At 37.7% G+C, this 23623-nt stretch overlaps 3 protein-coding genes across 8 annotated transcripts in view; 1 reads left to right on the forward strand and 2 right to left on the reverse strand.

Moving 5' to 3' along the window:
- LOC135107610 (transmembrane protein 169-like) overlaps positions 1-2814 on the reverse strand; it is a 30126-nt gene extending 27312 nt beyond the window's left edge. Inside the window, exons 1-2 of one of the 2 annotated variants that reach the window (XM_064017650.1) lie at positions 2526-2814; positions 357-443 (exon numbers count right to left, since the gene is read on the reverse strand). The gene's annotated coding sequence lies outside the window, so the exon portion shown is untranslated. The remainder of the gene's footprint in view (positions 1-356; positions 444-2525) is intronic. The other variant, XM_064017651.1, reaches the window with a different exon arrangement.
- A 677-nt stretch (positions 2815-3491) lies between these two features.
- LOC135107609 (cell cycle checkpoint control protein RAD9A-like) lies at positions 3492-16958 on the forward strand. Of its 3 annotated transcripts, none has more exons than XM_064017647.1 (8): positions 3492-3660; positions 5823-5891; positions 6756-6904; positions 7227-7391; positions 9729-9885; positions 13608-13779; positions 14931-15154; positions 15246-16958. In XM_064017647.1, exons 1-8 carry the CDS (start codon positions 3627-3629, stop codon positions 15548-15550), a joined length of 1275 nt encoding a protein of 424 aa, XP_063873717.1. In that variant the 5' UTR covers positions 3492-3626; the 3' UTR covers positions 15551-16958. The 3 variants fall into 3 exon arrangements, with proteins under 3 accessions (XP_063873717.1, XP_063873718.1, XP_063873719.1); XM_064017648.1 differs by having other exon boundaries at positions 15252-16958; XM_064017649.1 differs by having other exon boundaries at positions 6778-6904.
- Positions 16959-18379: 1421 nt separating this feature from the next.
- LOC135107611 (dolichyldiphosphatase 1-like) overlaps positions 18380-23623 on the reverse strand; it is a 20165-nt gene continuing 14921 nt past the window's right edge. For all 3 annotated transcript variants that reach the window (XM_064017653.1, XM_064017654.1, XM_064017652.1), the window contains one exon: positions 18380-23623. This exon is cut by the window's right edge and continues 480 nt beyond it. The gene's annotated coding sequence lies outside the window, so the exon portion shown is untranslated.

Genomic DNA, 23623 nt, shown 5'->3' on the forward strand with positions numbered 1-23623 from the left:
TGATGTGCGGGCTTAAAAGTAATGGGCAAGAGAACCATGTTTGTAATGGGTTGGGTTTCGAATCTGAAACTATTTTCTAACTAATTTCTAAGGTATGATAACCAGTAGACTGACTAATTTGTAAACTAAAGTAAGATCAGACTACCGAATCTTTACCTGCTAATGCATGCACGTCTCTTCCGAGAACACTACTGTGTTTTATGTTGGATCGTGACAATACAACCCAACCTACTCATCTCTACACCTTATGAAATTGCTTGAAAAATACTCACGTACTAATCTTTCCGAGTCCCGCAAATTATTCTTAAGATTACTAGTGAAATAAATAGTGATGCAGAGGGCGTATTAAACTTTACCTGGGGCAGTATTGGCGCGGCACTGTGACAAAGGTAAGGCCTCACAGCGCCCTGACAGCCGCCACCCAGCAGACGCCTCCCCGCCTCCTGTCCCAGTCATAACAATCAACTCAACTTCTATATTGATTTCCATCAGGTACAGAATATATATATATATATATATATATATATATATATATATATATATATATATATATATATATATATATATATATATGTGTATATAACCATTCGACCAAACATTTATATTATATTGGTAAATTTATCTATTTATTTGTTTTTAGTTGTGAGTGATACATTTCATATATGCAGCTGTCGTTTTGTCCATTTAGTCAGTTGAGCAGCTAATTTTGTTCTGTTCCGGCACTGTGGCAAAAAACAGTTCCGGCACTGTTGAAAATGTACGCGCGCGCGCGCGCGTACATTTTCAACACACACACACACACACACACACACTGCATAAGCATATGTACAACGAAAGACAAGGCAACACACACACACACACACACACACACTGCATAAGCATATGTACAACGAAAGACAAGGCAACACACACACACACACACACACACACTGCATAAGCATCTGTACAACGAAAGACAAGGCAACACACACACACACACACACACACACACACTGCATAAGCATATGTACAACGAAAGACAAGGCAACACACACACACACACACACACACACTGCATAAGGATCTGTACAACGTAAGACAAGGCAACACACACACACACACACACACACACACACACACACACACACACACACACACTGCATCACCATCTGTACAACGAAAGATAAGGCAACACACACACACACACACACACATACACACACACTGCATAACAATCTGTACAACGAAAGACAAGGCAACACACTGCATCATCATCTGTACAACGAAAAATAAGGCAACACACACACACACACACACACACACACACACACCTTGAAATACCTTGAGAAAAAACACTGAACATTTACTGGGAGGGACTGGAAGGGAGTTAGGGAAGGTACCACTATGATAACGTCACGGCTGGGGGGGGGCTTGTGACGTCACGGCTGGGGGTTGATGACGTCACAACGGCCGTTATTTACGTACGTACGTATTTCATTTTGAAAATGACCCCTCTAAAAAACGCAGCTAGACAGGAATGCTTTATAAATTCAGACTTGCCACACATTTTAACTAATGCCACAAATAACAACACATTTCAAAACGCAGTAGTATTAAAGATATTTAAAAAGAAGTATCTGGAAACTGTTGGAACCTTCACCACATTTAAAATCGTTCAAATGTCCACCCATTCTGGCTTAAACATAACGGAAAACACTTTAAAAAATCTGAATTATTTTCTAAAACCATTTAAAGTGAGCTACAAGCACAAATAAAAAAATCTACCGAAAAAAAATTCAATATTATTGGAAGTTGAACACGAATAAAAACAAGTGTACGGTGCACGCATTTCACTGAGCGGGACGGCAACACACTTAAAAAAACACCAACTATTTTTTAAAACTAATAAGAATCTAGTACAGGCTGAAATAAAAGATTTAGTTTTGGGACCGTAAAAAAATACGCCGAAAACGGCCCTCTTATTTACACAAAAAAAAAGCCAAAATCACCACTTTTCACGCAACACACGCGCTCAAATAACTTAAAAAACAACGAAATATTTTTACAAACCATAAAATCTTAGCTACAAGCCGAAATAAAATACTTTGGAAATAAAAAAATAATATTGGAACCGGAGGGGGCTGGGGAGCCTTATTCAAGATGGCGGTGGGGGGCCAGTGGAGGGGACGACAAACCCTTCTCACTCATTTAAACTCTCGCCAAACTTAAACTAAGTAATGGCAGGTATATCTAACGAGCGGATATTAAAGCTAGGTCATGCGGCTCCGCTTTGTGACAGTATTGGTTTAAAACACTCATAGATAAGATAGATAATGGCTGATAAATAGAGACCACCCAGATTGCTTACATTTTCATTAAGTTAAATTTTACGGTTTTTAGCAACGAAACGAGGCTGACACAGGGATATATTGTGCTGGAGGTTAGGTGAGATGCGTTAAAATTAGTTAAAACCGTGGATTGTTCAGTTATTCATTAAAAAGTTACGTTAAGTTACCTAAATTTATTCTAACACTTACTGACCTTACCTTCCCTGTGGTGGTGATGGTGGTGGATTTTGTCACCCTGTGGTGGTGATGATGGTGGTTCCCTGGTTTTGTCCACTTTTGTTTACCTTCCTGCCTCCTCGTCACTATGGCTGGCTGTCTAGCACCTTCTCACAGCCAAACTTTTCTTTATTTTGCTTGTTTTCACCCACTGCTGCCTTCGGGTGTCCACTGCTAGAGCCCACGCCTTCCTCATTACCAACTAAAGAAGGTTTAACTCATGGGTAAGCCTTGGCAGCCACTGTGTAGGCGTGGTAACAAAAAAAACAAAACAAAAAAAAAAACAAATTCTGTCAGGCTGGGAGTTGAAGCAGACGCGTACTAACACCACTCATAGACGCGACACACTGACTTAACTTGTCAGGCAGCTAGTTCATGCTATCATGCTCTTGATCTTGATGGTACAGGTGGCACAGGATCACTCCTGAGCCAGGCCTTTGGATCGGCAACTCCTGAAGAAAGGGGAAAAAAAAAAAAAGAGAAACGAACAGCATCCTCTATCCTAATTGTTCATACACCTGGCACGTCACATTCTCTCCAGAAACTCTTTCACCGCCTCAATCATCCTTTCATTCGCCTCTCTACACAGTCCCAGCAACAACACACACACTTTGCTGGCACACTTTGCTGCGGGACTCAGACCACCTGTAACTCCTTGCATTCACATCCATACACTGTGCCCTCGCTCGGAAGAGAAGATCACCGCCCAGGCTTCCATCATACCACCTTTCATACCTCGGGGCCTCTTTCTCCTTGTACCATTCCAGGGTCTTCTTTCTTTCCATCTCATTCTTCCATTCAGTCAGTCCCATGAAGATTTGATAGGCTTGTAGGCTTCATAACTATATGACCGAATTATGCTCTAAAATTTAAGAAAAAAAAAACTTAACACTTAATTCTGAAGCATCAAAATATGGGCTATTATCTTAAAAAATAAAGTTAATTATAAGAAATATGTCGATATTATATAGGTCCGTAACTGGCAATGCTGGGAAGGTAAACAAACAAATGTGAAGGAAACTTGTGAATGATTATCACCGATTAGCTTCGCAGCCCCAATAACAGCAACAACAACTGTGAACCATGAAATGCACCATCGGAACAACAAATGTGAAAGGTAAGCAGGTCGGATATCGGATACATCACTAACTTGATAATATATATGCTTACTTAGTTTACTTCACAAATTTTTTTATCTGACATGGTGGTCTGGAAAAGTTTGTTTTAGTGTAATATTGCATGGGTGTTGCTGAAGATTATATCTAGGAAGTTGGATCCTCTTCTTGGTTTACTAATGAAATGGATCAAGTATCTAGTCTCTGTGAGGGCAATCTCTTCTTGCTTTGTGTTTTTTGTCTGCAGTTCTGTCTCCCACCTCCAGTGATTCCCAGTTCATGTGGGGAAAATTGAAGTCCATGAGAAGTAGAAGTTCAGTGTCTAGGGCTGGCAAGTTCTCTAGTGTGTGGTGTAATCTGTTTATGAAAATTTCCTGAAAATTATACTGGGTGGTGTTTGGAGGCTTTTATATTACAGTCACCACAAGTTACATGTAATTGCTTTGATGTACAGAGACGGCATTTCATTTCTTCCATTTGAGAAGCTCTGCAGTATTTCTGTATTTGTTGCCAGGTTGTTTTCAATATACATAGCTACCCCACCGTGACTTCTGTTCTTTTTATTGGTGTGGAAAAGTTCATACTTATCCCTGCATCTTTTATGCCCTTGTGGAGATGTGTTTCAGTCAGTGTAATCAGGGATACTTTGTCTGTGGTGGCTGTTTCTCGGAGTAATGGTACTTTGTTTTGATTGCACATTGGATATAAGCCCCTGATATTAGCTGTTAGTAGTTTTATAAATAGGAGTTGCAGCACCTTTTTTTTTCCCATGGTTCTGGCCTTTCTATTTTGTTCATAAGACGGGGCATCATTTGCTACAGTCGTTTCTGTTGTGATGCTAGCAGCACCTCATTGTTTCCTAGAAATGTTAGGTTCTCATTTTCTGTGGTGGTATTTCTTTCTGTTGAAGGTGTTTTCTTCTGGCTGCCAGTTGGCTTTTGTTATCTATTGATTCCTCTCTGTTGTGTGGTCTAGGGTGGTGTCTGTTCTCCCTGCTGTGGTGCCTCTTGTGCAGGCTGGGTCCTCTTGGTTTCCTTAATGTGGAACCATTAGCAGTAATTAAAGTTTCCTTTGTCATGTTATGTTACTTAGCAATATAATAGACATTATTGGGATAATTTGAGCTTACTAATTTCAAGACACTAGTTGTTTACTTCCAGGTGAAAATCAGCATATCAAACTATTCAGTGATATATTTTTTTACTTACATTATTTATGATAGTGTGTTTGATTTTTTCCAGAACATGATTTTATGATTGGGTTTTAGAATGTAATCTCATCATAAGGAAACTGTGAATTTGTATGTATGTGTGTATGTGCGTGTGTTTTCCAAAATGTGAAAAAGTGTGAAACCTAGTATGGAGCATTTCTAGTAAAGGATTCTCATCCTATGTTTATAAATTTGGTATTACTGGAGTTTATACCCAGTCACCTTTTTTTTTTTTTTTTTTGATGACCAATTTTTATGATAATTGAGACTTTTGTGAGATATATTTCTTCTACAGTCTCTGTTGCAAACTTATAGTTCTTGAGCTAAGAATTTTTCAATTATAATTTGGCCCACGCAGAAGGGCTGTCATGGCAGACCTGTTCAACTTGCATCTCTTCGTGGTTGACACTGCTGCCACCTACCAATCTTCAACACTAATATTAAATGCTCCAATCACATTTGATTTATTTCTTGATACACAATCATGTGTGATCACCTCTCATGGTGGACTTGTGCAATTGCTACCCTGTGTGGAGGCAGATTTGAAATATCAGTTATACAATGGCCAAGCTCTGTGTAAGGTGCACTCCTATTCAGCATGATATATTTAAGCTATTCTAGAAGGATAACATGTTCTCATTGAAATTTCTAAAAAAAATCACAGGTTCTGCCGGCCATACTTCTCTTACCTCCAGCCAATGATTCCAATGATAATGAAAACATAACCTATTCACATTACTAGGTTAGGTTAGGTTAGGGTAGGGAACAGGAAAACTAGGTATTTCCATCGGAAATGAGCCATGAATTCATGTGAATCATGTAAAAACAACCAAAAAAAAGGTAAAATCATCAGCATAAGGAAGGACTGGTATAAAGTAAAAATTTACCATAAATTTGCTTGTATTGAGACATTGAAAAGCCATTATTACTTAAAAATTTGTGACTTTGTTGCAGACTTTGGGAGAGCCATACATGCTCTGGCCAAAGTTGGAGAGGAGCTGTACATAGAGCCAAGCCAGTCTGGTAAGTATACCAGTGTTCTCAAAATGTAGCCTAAGGTCTGAAGACCTGGGAACATGAAGAATTTTTAAACACAGTCATATTAACTTATTTGTAAATATGCTTTGTCAAGTGTAGCTAAGCTCTGTTTCTGGTTAATTCATATTAATCCTGGAATAAAATTATATTTATCATGCAGTAAAGGCTCAGTACTAGGGCACAGGAAAGATTTTTACACATATTCTTGGAGTTTCAGTAAGATCCATATTATTTAGGGTTATGGATCTATTTCTGGTTAATTCAGATTTCATTTGGAATATATAAGTATTGTGATATGATCTTTGAATGAATTCCACACTGATCTTGAATGTAATATTCATGTACCTAGTGTTTGATATTAATATGAACATTGTCTTGAAAAGGTTGATTGACTGTATATTTTGAGATTACACAAATATAAACTATAAGCTAGTTTCTTGAGAAGAAAACATTCATGTTTTTTTTATAATTCTTATAACTACCTGTAATTATTCGTTTTACTTATTTCCATGATGTGTTTGTTACCTTTTAGTATGTCCTCATTGTATTTGTTTTGTTAAAACAGTGTATGTCTATGGTTTAAAAGGAAATTATTATTATTATTATTATTATTATTATTATTATTATTATTATTATTATTATTATTATTATTATTATCATTATTATTATTATTATTATTATTATTATTATTATTATTATTATTGTTATTAGTATTTATTTGTTTATTTATTATTTATTTTAATTTTTTTATGTGACAACTTTTTGTAGCAAATGTACTCTGTTGTGATGTCATGTATTTTGTGTATTATTCCCTTTCCTATCATGTTGATTTTATACACTGCACCTCAGGGGTCTCCTTTCGCACCATCAGCTCATCACGGTCAGCATACTTCTCTTACAACTTTGGAAATTCCTTCTTCACATTCTATGACAGTGGCTTGGGAGGCCAGACTCCAGCATCTGGAGAAGACACATTCAGGTGTAAAGTTGCTATGAAGGTGAAGCTTATATTTTATTTGCAAGTTCATGTTATTTCATACAGATACAGATAAAAATATGAATGCACTAAGATTTTGCATAATTTTTTACATTTTATTGTGTTGCAACAATTATGATACACTCTTAATCTAATGTCACTGACCAATTTGCTTGGAATCTGCTGAACTAACTGAAAGTACAAACATATGAGTATATTTTGTTGTGAAGTATATATCCAAATATTCTATCGAGCAGGCATTTGAATCCTGATTGTTCTTTTTATGAGACTAGTGTGCACAGCAAAATAGATAGTTATAGTTATATGCACCATTTTACTTTCAGGCAGTGTTGAATATATTCAAAGGAATTCACAACCTAGAACGAACTGTTCAGCGATGTAAATTAACCTTGAAATGGGAGGAAGCCAAATTGATTATCCAGCTTACCTGTCATTATGGGATTGTCAAGACACACAACTTATCCTTTATAGAATGTGATGCTTTGCAGGTAAGTAAATTTTTGTTAATCAATAAGCCAGTGATAGTCAACCAGAGTGCATGAATTCTTTCAAAATAATGGGGTATATGGAGAGGTACCTACATGACATGGCCAATGTGTAAAAGAGGGCACAGTAGGAAAAGATGTTTTAGAGAAAAAATTGTGAGTCATGTAATGTGTAGATGATATGAGGCGTCCCACATTTGAAGGGCCACTCATGCCACCATGGCCAAAACTGAGATAACTGTGTATAGCACGCAATTGAGGTCTTAACTTTCACCCAGGATTAGATGAGTGTCCTGTCAGTAATGTTGAAAATCTATACAAGGAAAAAATTATATTGTATGTCTAGTTGACCATCAATGCAGGTGCAACATGCTGCTAAACAATATTCCGTGTAAGAAAGGCTGCCCATCCAAGATGAGTTGCCATTATAATTAGGAAAATTTGGAATTAGCTCCTTTTGTTTTGGTGTCTTTGTTGAGACTGATAGGAAGCTTCCAGCTTTTCTGCTGTGTATTAGTAACTGGATGAGAGGCCTTAAGCCATTTCCTAGTTTTTTCACCATTTTTCCATTTATGGTATTGTTAATATTGTTACATTGTGTTTTTATGTTTCAGTATTCATAAATGACCATTATTGTGTGTAGTATTCAGAGAAAAAAAATGCACTCAAACTTTGGTGAACTTCCAAAACCATAACACAATTTGCAAAAGATATGCAAAAAATTAGGTACTGAATATCATGATCTCAAACATTTTTTGAGCCCTTCATGATTTTGATTGTCTACTGGTCATTTTGATACCAACATCATTGTCATAGCATATATAATAAAAAAGTTATGGTTGTTAGAAGTTTGTAAAACTTTGAGCATATTTTTCTCTCTTTATTTTGGCGTGAGCAGCCCTTCTAATGTGGGACACCTCTTATGGTCAGTGTATGTGTATAAGAGTGTACTGTAGGAAAAGATGTTTTAGGAAGTAAATTGTTTGTCATGTAAGGAATAGATTTTAGATTGAAATTGAAGTATTTTATATTTATGTACATATTACCTATATTACTTTATTACACTCCAACATAACATGTGCCTCACAGATTTGAGATGTGGCATTTTGTTTTGTTATACATTTAGCACCTATATAGAAATTATTTAAGACGAAGTAGGCATTTTCTATGTTAAAAATAGACTTGATATTTTTATTTATATAGTTTTAGGGTTAAAACTAGAGAAAGATGTGAAATATTCTTGTAATTTTTTGTAATTAATCATCTGAGGCACAAGGATACATGAATTTCTTAAAAACTTCTGGAAGGATGTATAAACTTAGAAAAGGCCGGAAAACACTGCACTAAGCCATTTATTAGTCATCATTTGATAAGTAGTTGTAGATACTGCTTCTCATGATGTGTCGTCTTCTGGTTAATCATTTAACGCATTTATTGTTATACACTAATTTTCAGCTCCCTGAGGGAGACCTATTTTTACTAACACTATGATTAGTGAATCCATGCAAGGTGAAAGTGACTTTGTATGGGAAAAATAAAATTAAGAGAACCTTGACCAAAGCTATTAAGGCTAAATGTAAATTTCAAAACATACACACTGTCAGTAAGAGGGAAACTATTTTGCACAGTAAATGGCTACTTAGCTGACAAATGCACAGTGTGGTAGATCCCCAAGCTCATTTTCATGTTGCATCCCATTGATGGAGATTAGTTAGGTGACAAATTAGATATGGTAGAGTTTGTAGAGATTTATCTTTCTGTATGCCAGATTGTGTTTCTCCTTAGATGGGGTATCCAGCACAAGAAAAAATGACTCTTCTCTGTGCAGTAATAAAAATTCAGTCATGCAATATCAATATCTTACCTCTTTCTATAAGAACTCTCCTTTAAGATGATGGCCATGATAGGGTTCCGCAGACCACTTTACAAGAAAACAGCTGGGAAATATTAGGACAGTTGTTACCACAGCAAGCCCTAATAACAGAGAAGTGCTGAAACACCTCATTGTCCCAAAACTAAAGCCAGCGATGTTCACATCACCCATCCTCTTACACCATACCTATCTGCATTCAGGCCCACCATGTGCAGGATGTCATGAGTTCCTCCATTCCCTGGAACAAAGTTGTCCAGACATAAAACATATGAGGCATTTGTGTCAGATAGGAACGTCATGGGAATATACAAATTTTCAAAAGTCTCAGGCAAGACACACTCCAACCAGCCAAACCCTTGTGAGTGCTTCCCACAACTGGATGATGCCATTCATGTTGTGCAGGGTAGAAAGCCTTTCTAAAATTGATAATCATGATAATGAATATTCATAATGTACATGTCTTGCAGGCTGTGTATGACAAGGAATCCTGTCCCAACCACATGGTGAGTGACTCCCGAGTGCTGCTTGGTGCCCTGTCCAGCTTTCATCAGCAGACTTTGGAGGAAATATCATTTTGCTTCACACCTCGCAATCTCATATTGAAATCTCATGTAGAGGAACCAGGTATGTATGTGTGTATATGCATTCATTACTCTGAACTACAGGATATCCTGTGAGTTAGCTACATGCTTTAGGATATGATGATTCATTCCAAGTAAAAAATACTTAATACACATATGTTATTTTTTCATTTTATGAAAAATTGAGATTTAATGAGTGATGGATTATAAAGTAGTGACTGTCCTGATGCAGTGGAAGTTGCAAGTGATAGCCTGACATTGTCGGTTACCATCTTGTGGTGAACATATACTTGCAATCATCATGTAATAGATTAAGTTTTTGTGCTTGCTAAATGAAGAAAATTTACAGGTAACACAATATTGTAGTAGTTAAATACTATATTTCTCATCTTGTTCCTCTCTGGAAGCATTATAAGCTGCTTTTTTTATTCCAATGTTTTGTACCCTTGGCCTGTCTCCCTTTCATGTAAAAAAAAAAAAAATAATAAATAAAATAAAAATAAATAAATAAATAAATAAATAAAAACTTCATCATATCTGGCCACCATTAACATATATCAGTGACATTCAGGTGACTGCCAAGTCAAAAATGTCATATCTTTCTAAAATTCTTAACATTTAGACAAATTACAAAATGTTCTTTAAATTTAGTAACTTTGGATACTCTGACATAGTATCTATATATGGATTATGTAAAGGAAACCCTAAAGCTGCAGCAGCATCCTGATAACTGAATGTTTTGTAGAGAGCACTAAAAAGTTGTGAAATTTGATGAGTCCTTGCTATTTCTGCAATGCCTGGATTGACTGGAGCAGTGGAGAAAGATATTTTTCAAGTGGTAATACAAATCTCTAACATAACCTCATAAAGGCTTTCCTGTCAGCCATTCTCTTCATTGAAACATACTTAAAAAAAATAATATGTAGGAACAATAAAAATGAAGTCAATAACTGTTGTTTCTAAAGATTTGAGTGTTTAGGTTGTGTGAATAAATGTTATCAGTACAAGGTGACACTTCCTGCCATGCCACTGCTCCATGCCACGATTTGCCATGCATACTTGAAATGTAGTACTTAACTACAACAATATTGTTGTGTTCACTGTACATTCTCTTCAATTAGTAAGCATATAAATTTAATCTGTCATTAGATAACTGATTTCTGTTAAAATTTGAGTGTCTAGATTGTGCTAATAAATGTTCACCACAAGAGGCAAACTTACAATGTCTGGTGATCTCATATGGCTCAATTCAAGGCAGATCAAACACCACATTTTAATTTCATTTTTTTACAAAAATATAGCAAAAACAACTCATGTGTATAGAGTAAAGTATTTAGAATATTTTCACTTGGAATAAATTAAATAATTGTTTCCTGAAGTGTGTACCTTGACTCATGGGATACCCTGTATATTGAACCCTTAATTTTATGAATGTTGTAGTAAAATCTTTATTGTTTCACATAAGACCAGTTTCTTTTACTCTGCATTACATGTTCCCCAATATTACCCGACTTGTCCTTCCCACATTTACATTTAATTCTATTCAAAAATTGTGGTCAGTGTTGCTATTGCAACCCTGGTGGCTTGTGGTACCCTTGCTGTTCCATGTACCCTCATTCCTTTCTCAGTGACGATATCATTTACATCTGCATTACCCAGCTGTCTCTTCAATTTTTGTTTGTGTCATAGTTTTCCTGGGCCTTTCTGATAACTTTTCTAACTCCGCAAGCTTTCCTCTGGTGGAGATGGGTGGGGGGAGGCAAACAGGGGCAAGAGTTATGTCCTGGCCATGTTGTTAGTTCAGAGCAGAATAGCACTAATATTACTTCTGCTGGCAAGTGCTCTCAGTCCCCTTAAGGATGTGTCATGGAAGATAAAATGGTCATGACAATGAGGTAGGGGGAAGTCTGGCTGTGTCCTCCTGTCCAGACAGCCCTTTGTGTCATGACTGGTACATAACTGGGCAGTGTACTCCTATTCAGCCCACGTGTCCACCGGTCCAGGATGAGGACCAGGCTGTGTGTGCAGTATCTATGGAGTTAGCCCAGCCCACACAGCCAAAGGGTGTTCATGCACCTGACCAATCATGCTTACACCTCCTGCCCATGTCACACACCAGGATGACTCCTTCCCGAGCTGCACAACATCACCACCTCAGATGCCAAGCCACTGTTGGCCACACTTTAGCATGTGTGGATGCATAAGCCTCATCACACTGTCATCCATAGCTGTGGTGTCTCACTGTGGTATCTCAGGCAGGGATGCTCAAGTCACTTGGTTACACAGGGAGGTTACCACCCAGCCCCCCCCACTGATTCAGAGATGATTGGGTTTAGGTTGGACCCATTTTCTAGGCCAGTCAGCCAGTTTTCAAGGGAGACTACTCCATGTCTGCCCTATGGTCGTGACAACTTAGCCTCACTCCTTGGCACTCATGCAGAAGTGGCTCAGCCCTGTCCTCGGTCAGCCGCCTCTGCTGTGCCTGCCCCTTCCATAATTACCCCAAATCTGGGCATGTCATCTACATTACCACTCTACTCTCACCTGCCAATGGACTTCTCTGATGATGATGAGACTCAGTCTGCCAACCAACCAGCAGAACCAGATACCTCTACCCCAGACTTCTGCAAGATGGTCGAATTTGTTGTCTCCTGTTTCCCTGAAGTGAAAGGGCAATGTGTGGAGGTTGTTTGAGCAGACACACCAGGTGCACTTAGCAACAAGAGTCTTTCTATGCTCCTAAGTTTACATGATCAAGACCAATGGTTTACTCCATCGAAGCAGCCTGAAATGCCTTGCTGAGAGCTGTGGAATGTCCCAGATCTACCTTTGCCAGTTACCCTTCTTGTTGCTACCTTTACACATATGCAGTGAGTGGCCATGAAGAAGCAGACAAGGCAAGCAAGGTAAACCCTGATCTAGTCCTCTCTCTTACCACTAAGGGAAGAGAACCCCAGGTTTCTGCCCAGCAGGCAGACATGTCCAGGATGGAAGGCATCCTGGCAAGGATAAGGGAGGTACAGAATTTTTCTTTTTGGATCCTGTGAGCCTTCTACTGTCTTTTACAGTCCACGATGCCACCTCCCACTACCATGGCCATGCCAGATCAACCAGGAGGTGTGCAACACATTGTGGAAGGTGTGGGGTTGCCTCTTGGTGAATCTTTTTGCCACTAGGCTCAGCTTTCAACTAGCAGCCTTTATTTCCCCATTCCAGGACCCCATGGCAATAGCAGCAGATGCCTTTTCATACAATTGGGACCATCAAGAGCTGTATGCCTTTCCTCTTTTCTCTCTAGTGAGGAAGGTCCTCACCAAGCTCCAGGACTCTCGAGGAACTACACTCATCCTGATAGCCCTGTTCTGGCCCCAGAAGGAATGGTTCCCAGACCTAATACAAGCAACAATGGACACTTCTTGATGCCTTCCTCCTTGACCAGAACTCCTGTGCCAACCACATTTCCATCATTTCCATCACATTCTCCATGCGCTACTGCTAGTCACGTGAAGACTGTCAAGCAACGCCTCCGTTACAGGGGCTATTCAGAAAGAGTTGTGCAGTTCCACTACTATGAACTATCAGTATAGGTGGAATTGATATCACCAGTGGTTCAGGGAGCATGAACTGTGGTTTTTTAATAGAATTAAACGTAAATGTGGGAAGGAGGAGTTGGATAATATTGGAGAGCATGTAATGCTAAATAGAAGAAACAGGTAAGTGAAAAAAAATCTCTTTTAGGATTAAAAAGGTGATATTTCATTTCAGATCCTAGCAAAGTTGTCCACACGGTAGTTACACTGACACGTGGAGAGTTTGAAGATTACAACATCATGAGTAACTGTGAGTTAACAGTTTGTCTGAAAGAAATAAGAGCACTCTTGGCATTCACTGGGTCAACTGGTATCTCCACAAAAGCATATTTCTCTGGTCCTGGCAGGTAAGTATCATATGTTTAAGTTTCACCATGAAAGCATTTAATTTTGTTTGTTTATGGACATTTACCTCTGAAGATCAAGAACTGTTTGCAGTGGAGTTCAGGTAAACAAACAGACACATTTAAAAAATTCAAAATATTAATGTTTTTTTCTTTTATGTATGAGGGGTCTTGGCCAAGACCATAAAAAAAAAAAAAGGCCCACTGAGGTGCTGGTACTAGGAACCACGGGCTAGGTACTAGGAACCTGGTACTAGGCAAGGTGCAAGCACGGAGGCATAGTTTTGGGGAACAGTAGGAGGGATCCCATCAAGTCCATAAGCCTTTTAAAGATTTTGGCTAGTGAGGACATGGAAAACATCATTGTGAAGGATCTTCATGACTAGCATGAAGTAGTCAGAGGGTGGAGGAGTGGGGAACAAGCCCTGAATCATACATGGCAGAGTTTTTAGCAAAGGTTTGAGCGAAGAGTTCAGCTTTAGAAATAGATGAGATGTCAGTGGATCCATCAGGTTGAAATAAAGGAGGGAAAGATGAAGAAGCAAAGTTATTGGAGATGTTTTTTGGCTAGATGCCAGAGATCATGAGGGGAGTTAGATCTTGAAAGATTTTGACACTTTCTATTAATGAAGAACAGACACTTGTTTAGGTCATGTTGATATAGGGTGGTCCAGTTGGACAAAGCCTATGTTAACTTGTTCTATAGACTAAATGAATGGGTCAGGCTTGACTACTTTTACATTTTTTATGTATATGTAACATACATATGTAGACCTTATTTATCAATATGATGCAGAAATAAATTTAAGTATGGTATGTAAAATATTAAAAAAAACCTATCTTTTACTTTTCCCTTTTTTTGTGGGTTTCTAATGCCAACCCTTGGACATAACCACATGAGTATAGTTCATACCCTGTGAAATACACACACACACACACACACACACACACACACACACACACACACACACACACACACATTCTGAATTAAAAAACATTTTAGTCCCTGCACCACAGTGGTGGTTATATAATTTACATGTATAAGTGTATATGTAGAACCTCTTACATAGAACTTAATTTTTAATAGTGCAATAGGATTAACTTGGGACTGTTTCTGTGGAATTAAAAAGTATTTTAAATTATTCATCTTGCAGCCCTATCATCTTCACCTATGATAGCAAACCTCTGTATGAAGGCACCCTAGTACTGGCAACCTTGGTTCAGAAGCCTGAAGTTGGGACTCATCCTGCAAGCAAGTCCTGTCATGAACCACGGGCTTCCACTTCAATAAGGAAAGCTTCTATGAATAACACCTTAAGAGCCAGTGAAATATCTATGATGCAAAACAACCTTCCAAACACAACCAGTGGTGACATAGGTGAGATTGATGCCATATGTTCTTCATTGAATGCTTTCTGTAATGCTTATGGAAATTTAGTGTATTTTACTAATCAAGTAATTAATTTCAGCTGCAGATGTCACAGTACAAAATATTACTGTTGCATTGGACAACTCAAGAGTTGAAGATATACCACACCAGCAGAAAGATGTTGTTAGGGGTGACACTTCTCACAGTGAGCCAATAGTGCCCTTGTTAAGGAATAATAACAAAGCAGCACAAGAAGAAGAGGAAGATAGTGACACAGTACCATCATCACCTCCTGCAAAAAAGAGCAGATTCTTTTTCCGACGCTGCTTTGAAGCAACTTTTAACCCTGATACTCTGCCTGGCCATAATGTCATCCTTGCAGAGGACTCTGATGAAGGAGATTAGTAGTTATAAGAATGTAAAGGGAGCTGGAAGAAGCCATTAGGCCTACACATTGCATTCCCCATATAAAACACATATCTACCTTTCATCTCTATCCATAAATTTTTCTAATCTTTTAAAGCTTCCAGTTGACTCTGCACTAATGACTGAGTCTTCCATTCATCAACTTTTCTCTTTGAGAGTAAATTTCTTCCTATCATTTTTTTTTTTCAAAAATTTTACTTTATCAACCTCGTCAACTCAATACTTGTATGGTGGGTGTGTGGAAAGTATCAAGCAGAATGCCAAAAAATATTTTACTTTACTTTATGGCATCATATTTTCAGTCCTGCAGTGGTCTTCAGTAATTGAATTGTAATTTCAGTAAAGTAGGACTGCCCTTATCCTGTTGAATCACAGTTTAGTTGGGTGGGTTTATTATTGTACTTATTTAGGATGTCATGTAAACTTCATTGTGCACCATATTTTATTTTGTAGAATTTTTCACATATTTCATGGTAATTTAATTTTAATTTTGACTTATTTTTATGATTTTCAATTCCTAATACCTTCAGCTGGTGTTTGTGTGTAATCACTGAGAAATGTCTGAAGGCAGGATTAATTACCCATGAAATGTGATTGCTGGGGATAAACCTTTGCAAAACACTGAAGGTAAATGTGATTCCACCAATTTACCAATGAGTGCTCACCAAGACCCGAGTGAATGTTAGTTGCCCTTGAATGCTCCATTACTATATTAGGTTTATAACAAAAGGATTTTGAACAATGTTCATGTTGCCTTTTAGTTATGTTGACTTGTTTCTAGTTTATTTTTAGACTTTTCTCTTCTTATGCCATGTTCCCTTCCAGACCATTCCAAATGTTAGTGGTTCTATTTGGAAAACTGAATTTCTTCCTACCTTCTTTCTTAGTTTACATATGTTGAGGTCCTCACATTATTGTAATATCCCTTATAAAAAGTCTTGTCAGGATTGTCAAGTTCCTTTATTAATCATAGGTCATGAGTCAGTCTCTTTTTGTAGTTCATATTAGCAGCATATAATTGTCATATCTTTCTCAACATTTGATGGCTGTCATCCACAGGATCATTATCTTTTCTAGGTTCTATCTTTGCCTCTGCAGACTTTGTGTTTGTTATCTTTTGGCTATAATCTTATATAATACTTATTTCTGTAAATTTATTATTGTATTTGATTATTTCTTATATTTCATTTATCAACATGTTTAATTTTACCATTACCATTACCTCAGAAGTTTGTAATGTCTGATGGAACTTATTTATTAGAACATGCTCAGGCTATGCTCTTTTTTCATGCAAGATAGCAAAATATTGGAAACATGTCTGTGATAATACATTACTATAAGACATAAAAAGAAATGTCTATTTTTGTACATAAATGAATTTTTTTTTGTGATGACATTTTCATTATCATTGGTGAGCCCAGAAGTGCTGCAGGCTGTGCTAATGGAATAGTTTCATTGAAACTGGTTTGGATAATAGTGAAGATTAAATTAGAACACATGATGTTTGTGAGAGCATACATGCCTGACACTGGAATAAGATGAGTACATGGAATAAGATAGGTAACTTTGAGGAAAAAGGATGTGTGAGTGTAGTTATCTAGTGGTAACATGCAAGACACGGAATGAAGGACATCAGTCAAGAGTACATGCTGCAGAAATTAGTTATCTGAGAGAGGTGTGAGGAGTGACAAGATGGTAGGGTGAGAGCAGTGAAAGTATAAGAGATTTAATAGCACTTATGTAAGTGCTGGAATGGGTGAAAACAAACATATTTAGATAGTTTGTGTAAGTACTGGAATAGGTGAAAACAAACATATTTAGATAGTATGACCATACTGAGATGATGAAGACAAAAGTTTGTATAGTGTTGATGGGAGACAAAAGGCCATTTAGAAAGTGGAAGGCATCTTCAGTAGGGCTTTTTTTTATATATTTTTGTTACCCTCAGCTGGTGTTCTCTTACATGAAAAGAAGAAAAAAAATACATGTGTAAGAGTTGTTAGTAGAGGCCAAACACTTGAACAAGTGAGAAAGGAATGTCTGGATAGGGAGAGGTGGAGGATTTTCTGTCATGGGCACTCCTTTCAGGGATGCTCCTGAAGGGAGAGATAGATAGAACATGCAGGATTTGAACTGACTTTATATGTACTAGATATCTTAACACTTTCTGACACTAGGCAGGATAAGGGGATCTAGCCTCAGGAGAAAGGAGACCATGTCAAGTTACAATAAAGGAGTAATTAGGAAAGGATGAAAAACTGTATGAAGCCTTCACAGACCTAGAGAAAGCATATTGACAGCATTGATAGGAAGCTCTGAAATGTTACCAAAATTATGGTGTGTTAGGGTAGTTGTTGCATGAAATTAAGGCTTGTATGGGAGCGGAGAAAGAGCTCAGTTTAGCTGTAGCAGGAATGAAACGGATATTAAAGTATCTTGCTATTTGTTATGCTCTTATGGGTGGTTGTAATGTGACAAAGAAGCCAAGGTATAAAATCCTGGTGCAAGGCTGAAATGAAGTGGAGTGGGATGGGATGTGGCAGGAATTTTCTTCACTCATAATCTCAGTAATACTCCAAAGACTGTAGCTTCTTATGGACTCAGTATTCCATAAACAGCCTAACAGTCTGGCTCTGGGATGCAAGAGTGATAAAAGTGATGGTCATCTTGAATGTGTGAAATGCAATGATGACCTGTAAAATGGATGCATGTGTCCCATGGTCAGGAACCTGAGTGAGGACTATCATAGCCTCACTCAAACTGCCAATTCACCAATGGTAGACAAGGAAGTTCAAGTGAAGTGCCATAACCATATCTTTTTACTTTATTACAACCAATATAATATCTAACAACAGTATTTGGAAACTTTTATTACTGCACCCAAGTCTGTACCCACTGGTAAATATCTCTTAGAATACAAAGAAGCATACAGCAACTGTAAAACTGTGGTTGACCAATTAACCTTGAAACTTATCCAGGTGATACTCAGTGGGTAGAAACTTCCTTTGATATTGCCACTCATTAACAACCATTTAACTACATGGACATTAAATGCAACTCCCCTCAACCAATGGCAATAATGTTACTGTATTCCATGCAATACTACAATGTCTCAAACAAACTTTAAATTTTTCTATTTTACTTTATAGAAATTCTGATTTCTTTTAACTACTGATGTTTAAAAATGTAAACTTCATTTCTACACATTTTATGTAACATGTTTAATCTGACTCAGTAATTTGTTGCGTAAGTGATTGGCAAATAGTTTATCATAAATATACATACATATAACAACCTTTATACAGCATGTTCAAGAGTTTACCTCGTTTAAAAAAAACTGTATTACCATCTGTGTGTAGTGCATACTTACACACGTCAAATGCCATTGTTCATATATATATATATATATATATATATTGAAAGTCACAACCAAGAGGTGTGGGGTTTGAGTTCCTTGGCCAGGTAGATGCCCTGTTCATGAAGCTGAGAACAGGTGTGCAGCAAGGCAAGAAAAAAGTGACCCCTAAATCTGGCAGTAGATGATCAGCAGGTGTGTGTGTGTGTGTGTGTGTGTGTGTGTGTGTGTGTGTGTGTGTGTGTGTGCCAACAGCCTGTCTGTGTGTCCATGGAATCACTTGGGGTACTTGCTGTGAAACCAGAAACAATCCAAACTATACAAGTGGCAAACAGGTAGTAAAAGTAATGAAGAAAAATAAATTAATAAAAAAGTAAAAAAATAATAAATCTATCCACACAGCAGGTTGACATTCCTTCTCAAGATGGGTGGCTGTGGCAAGACAGCAAGCAGTCTCATTGTAGGAATACAGATATGGACAAGGAAATTTCCAGTCCTTCCACTCTACATGTGAAATACATAGACAAATAAATACAAATATAGCAACAAATCACAAATTAATTAAAATAACAATATAAACATTAGTTAGAATGGTGAACATATCAAAATAAAAAGAAAAAGAAATAAACAAGAGTAAAAGGGGGAAAAAATAGGATTCTCTTTGCACTGCACAACTGTTACAGGCTGTCATTGGCCAAAACCTTCTTTACAGATAGATTTTTTTTGGTACTATTTTTTTTTTTGTAATTAGTATTAAAATTTTTTTTGCTCATTTCCTTTTCTCTGAATCTGCAACTACAGGAACACCATGATTCAAGATGAGGCCACCTGTCTTAAGAAAGGAAGCTGGATAAATTTATGGATGATGATGACTGATGGTAAGTTATGAGTAATTACAAGCTGTCTTGTGTAAGTCAGCTGGTATTTTAGTCTCCTTATTTTCTTATGCCCCTACAATGTATCTGTGTGATATGGCAATGATGATACTACCACCAAGATTGAACTACAGTAAAACCTCACCAAGTCGGACACTCTTAATGGAAGGGGAAGGATCCTGTATAAAGCAAGGAAGGCGTAGCATGAAAACCTCAATGAATCTCTCTACATACAGCATACAGTACTTGCAGCAAAGAGCTAAAGGGGTATCACTGTGTGGACTGGACATCCAGCATACTGCAGGAGGCTTGCTGAACACCTTGTGGATAAGGAATTTAAATGCAGTGCTGGGTTTGATTAAGTCGAATCGGCCCTCCGAGTTAGCAAGGTTTTACCATGTTACAATTTTCTTTATGCTTAAGAAGCCTAATCTTTCATGTGTATGATAACTTTTTGGCGATGAAAGAGAACTGCTCAGAAAGGAGAGCATTTGGTACTAATGAAAATGAATGACACATGGCAAGTGACAGGCAGTGTAGCAGATTAGTTGGCTGCTTCTGGCTCAAATAATGAGAAGTGACAATGAGTAACATTCTCCACTGGCAAGACTCACAAAGCAGTTTAATGGTTGTCTTACCATATCAAATGTTGTGAGAAGAATCAGTTTGCTTCTCATTTCATTAACTGTTTGTCCTTATATCAGACTGCATCTATAAACCAGGCGGACAAAGCACCCACAAATGCAGACACACACACCCACGTCTAGCCAAACATTCCCTAATCTACCACTAAGAGCACTCTGTCTGTCTCACTTTTTCACAGCAGCAAAGCTGAACCTGAGGACAAAAGTAACACTGTTCAAAGTGAAGAAGTCAATGACTGTGAGGGCAACCACTTTATGACCCAATACTTATTATTCTGGCACCATGGCCTAATTGGGCAACCACCTCATTACTAGTTTGCCTCACTCCACCATTGCCACCATTCTCTGACAAAAGTGCAAAACACTGCAGCCTTTCCATGCACCCACCATTCTTTTGCTACACTGTAGTCTTTCCCCTTTGTTAGTGTTGGACCATTGTGGTATTGTGTTGTCCAATGGTACTAATTAGATGGAGTGTATTTTCTTATGAATTTTATGTTCCACTTGTTTAAACCCCTTGTTTGAAAGAAAGAATTCTGGTGCTAGAGTGGTGAGATGGTGCTCCGTATTCCACTCTTTACAATACCTCTCACAGGAAAATAAATATTCCATCTCTGTAAAGTTAACAGCAAAGATCTATAGTTCAAGAGGCTGAGTAGGACAGAGAGGTACTGGCAGGCACTATTTCTCCCAAGCCATGTCCTTGTCACAATACTGCATGTTTTATGAGAACTAAAGTTTGTTAGTTTCCTTGAAGGAACTAAATGCAACATTGCTGCATAAGGATGCTTCATACTGAATTAAAATCTATCTTACCTCCTGGGCCTCTAGGGATGGGAGAAGACATCCTGACTGACCACTCTTAAAAAAATGTCTGCTGTGCAAGCAAACAAAACCACCAGCACCAACAATAAATCTAAGAATAATGTCCCCAGTATCTTTACATCATTTATCACCTCAAGGTCCCTTCCAGCAAGTACGAATTTTTATTTTAAAAAATTACCCTTGAGATGATTACATATAAGTACTATGATTGCAAGAGTCCTAGAAAAAAAATTCACACAGCAGTCATGTCATGGTTGTGGTGCTAATAAAAAAAAAAAAAAAAAAAAAAAAAAAATATCAATAATATAGCTGAAGGTTCCTTTACCAGATCTTGAACCTTTACTGAAAAAATTTTCTTAAGTGAGAAAATGGTAAATCATCTTTTCCACATAGCATCAATATGCATTCATGTGAAGGATGACAACATACTGGCCTGGCATGAAATACTTTCAGGCATCATGAAGTCATATCTCTAAACATGGCTAAAAAATTCTATCTACCTGACTACCACATACCTTTACAGGAAGAATGTGATGTTAAGACTTTAAACAAAAGTACTTTCCTGTAGCATCAATTATCGCTTACATGGAAAGTCTTATGATTCTGTGAATGTCTTCAGTCTATTCTCCCTACAGTATATACTAATTTTTGGACTTTTATTTCATTAAAAATCATATGTAAAAGTTTCACTCATATTAGAAATATCCATCATCTATCTGTCTCTATACTTGGCTGACATCCTCAGTGGAGGGATAGAATGAATGATGAATCTGCATACTACAATTCAAGGTGTCTTTTCTTTGACTGTCCAAACTTAGATGCAGTTTGTTTGGACAGATTGTTGATAAGATTATATTCATTGACAAATCAGGGTTAGTAACTTCCAAGATTCAATACTTATTCCCAGTAAGATGTTGGAAGAACAAGGAATCTACATGTAATCAACAGTAAGGTTATCTTCAATATTTAATTATCTGCTTCCCTACTGTTCTAGGGTGAAACCTGATGAACAGGATCATTACTTAGCCCTCACACTCTTAGGGCATCATTTGTCTGAGGGATATTCCACTGTCATTTTAATTCTTATTAGTAATGAGCAATGACTCTTTAATGTTTAATGTCCTTATTTTTCCTTAAATGATTAAACAGCTTATGAGTCTCTCCTCTCCTCATCACCTGTCTAATCACTGATACTGTTTTTCCATACATGTGCTGAAGGAAAATCTTGTCCATGTAATAGCTCCTTCACTGTGTGTGTGTGTGTGTGTGTGTGTGTGTGTGTGTGTGTGTGTGTGTGTGTGTGTGTGTGTGTGTGTGTGTGTGTGTGTGTGTGTGTGTGTGTGTGTGTGTGTGTGTGTGTTCAACTAGTTGTATTTTACAAGGCCTGAGCTACCTGTGTGGTCCCATCTTTACACTATTTGTATTTGTTCAGTTTTCCTTTAATTGATCTACACTCCTTGCCTTGATTTGGTATTTGGTGGTACATTGTGTATTTATGTAGCGACAACATGCTGGAAAGAAACTATGCTCATAATGCTTCTTAATGCCTCTACAACATGTGGTCCTCTTCAGCTTTCCTTCATGTACCCTCATGTCCCTTTTGTTCCACACACACAGGTCCTCTCTCTCTAGTTGTTCCACTTCCTTTAACTCTAAACACTGTGATTATAGTGGATCCAGACTAATTTGGTACTTGTAGTGTTGGTTGTACCTATCTGTGCTGTTGCCATCTCAATCCTGGAGAGACCATGAATGAATGACCTGAGCCAGCAAGGCATTGCCTGGGGAATTCACATGTTAAGGACACAGGTGCTGCAGCACTGCATGACCTGTATAGGTTGCTGAGTATACTGGAAGTTATACAGCATCATTGTTCCATCATCAAATCAAAAGCCATTCTAAAAACCATGCAGTATTACATAACAATCTACAATTTAGGAATAATTAGGGCAAAGGAATACAGTGTGAGTGACAGATCTTCATATGCCTGTTGACTATTAATGTGGCATCAATGCAGGACAAATACAGCCAACATCCCAAAGTACCAAATATGGCTGGATTCCCTATAGTGTGTGTGTGTGTGTGTGTGTGTGTGTGTGTGTGTGTGTGTGTGTGTGTATTTGCATGTGAGAGAGAGAGAGAGAGAGAGAGAGAGAGAGAGAGAGAGAGAGAGAGAGAGAGAGAGAGAGAGAGAGAGAGAGAGAGAGAGAGAGAGAGAGAGAGAGAGAGAGAGAGAGAGAGAGAGAGAGAGAGAGAGAGAGAGAGAGAGAATTTCCTGTTGACAGTTCACTGGTGCATAGTCTATTTTTATGAATACTTTGTCAAACATCAGTGATAAATACTGCAATTTGAT

Source organism: Scylla paramamosain, chromosome 15 (genome assembly GCF_035594125.1).
Source record: "Scylla paramamosain isolate STU-SP2022 chromosome 15, ASM3559412v1, whole genome shotgun sequence".
In the NCBI taxonomy this organism is placed as follows: Eukaryota; Metazoa; Arthropoda; class Malacostraca; order Decapoda; family Portunidae; genus Scylla; species Scylla paramamosain.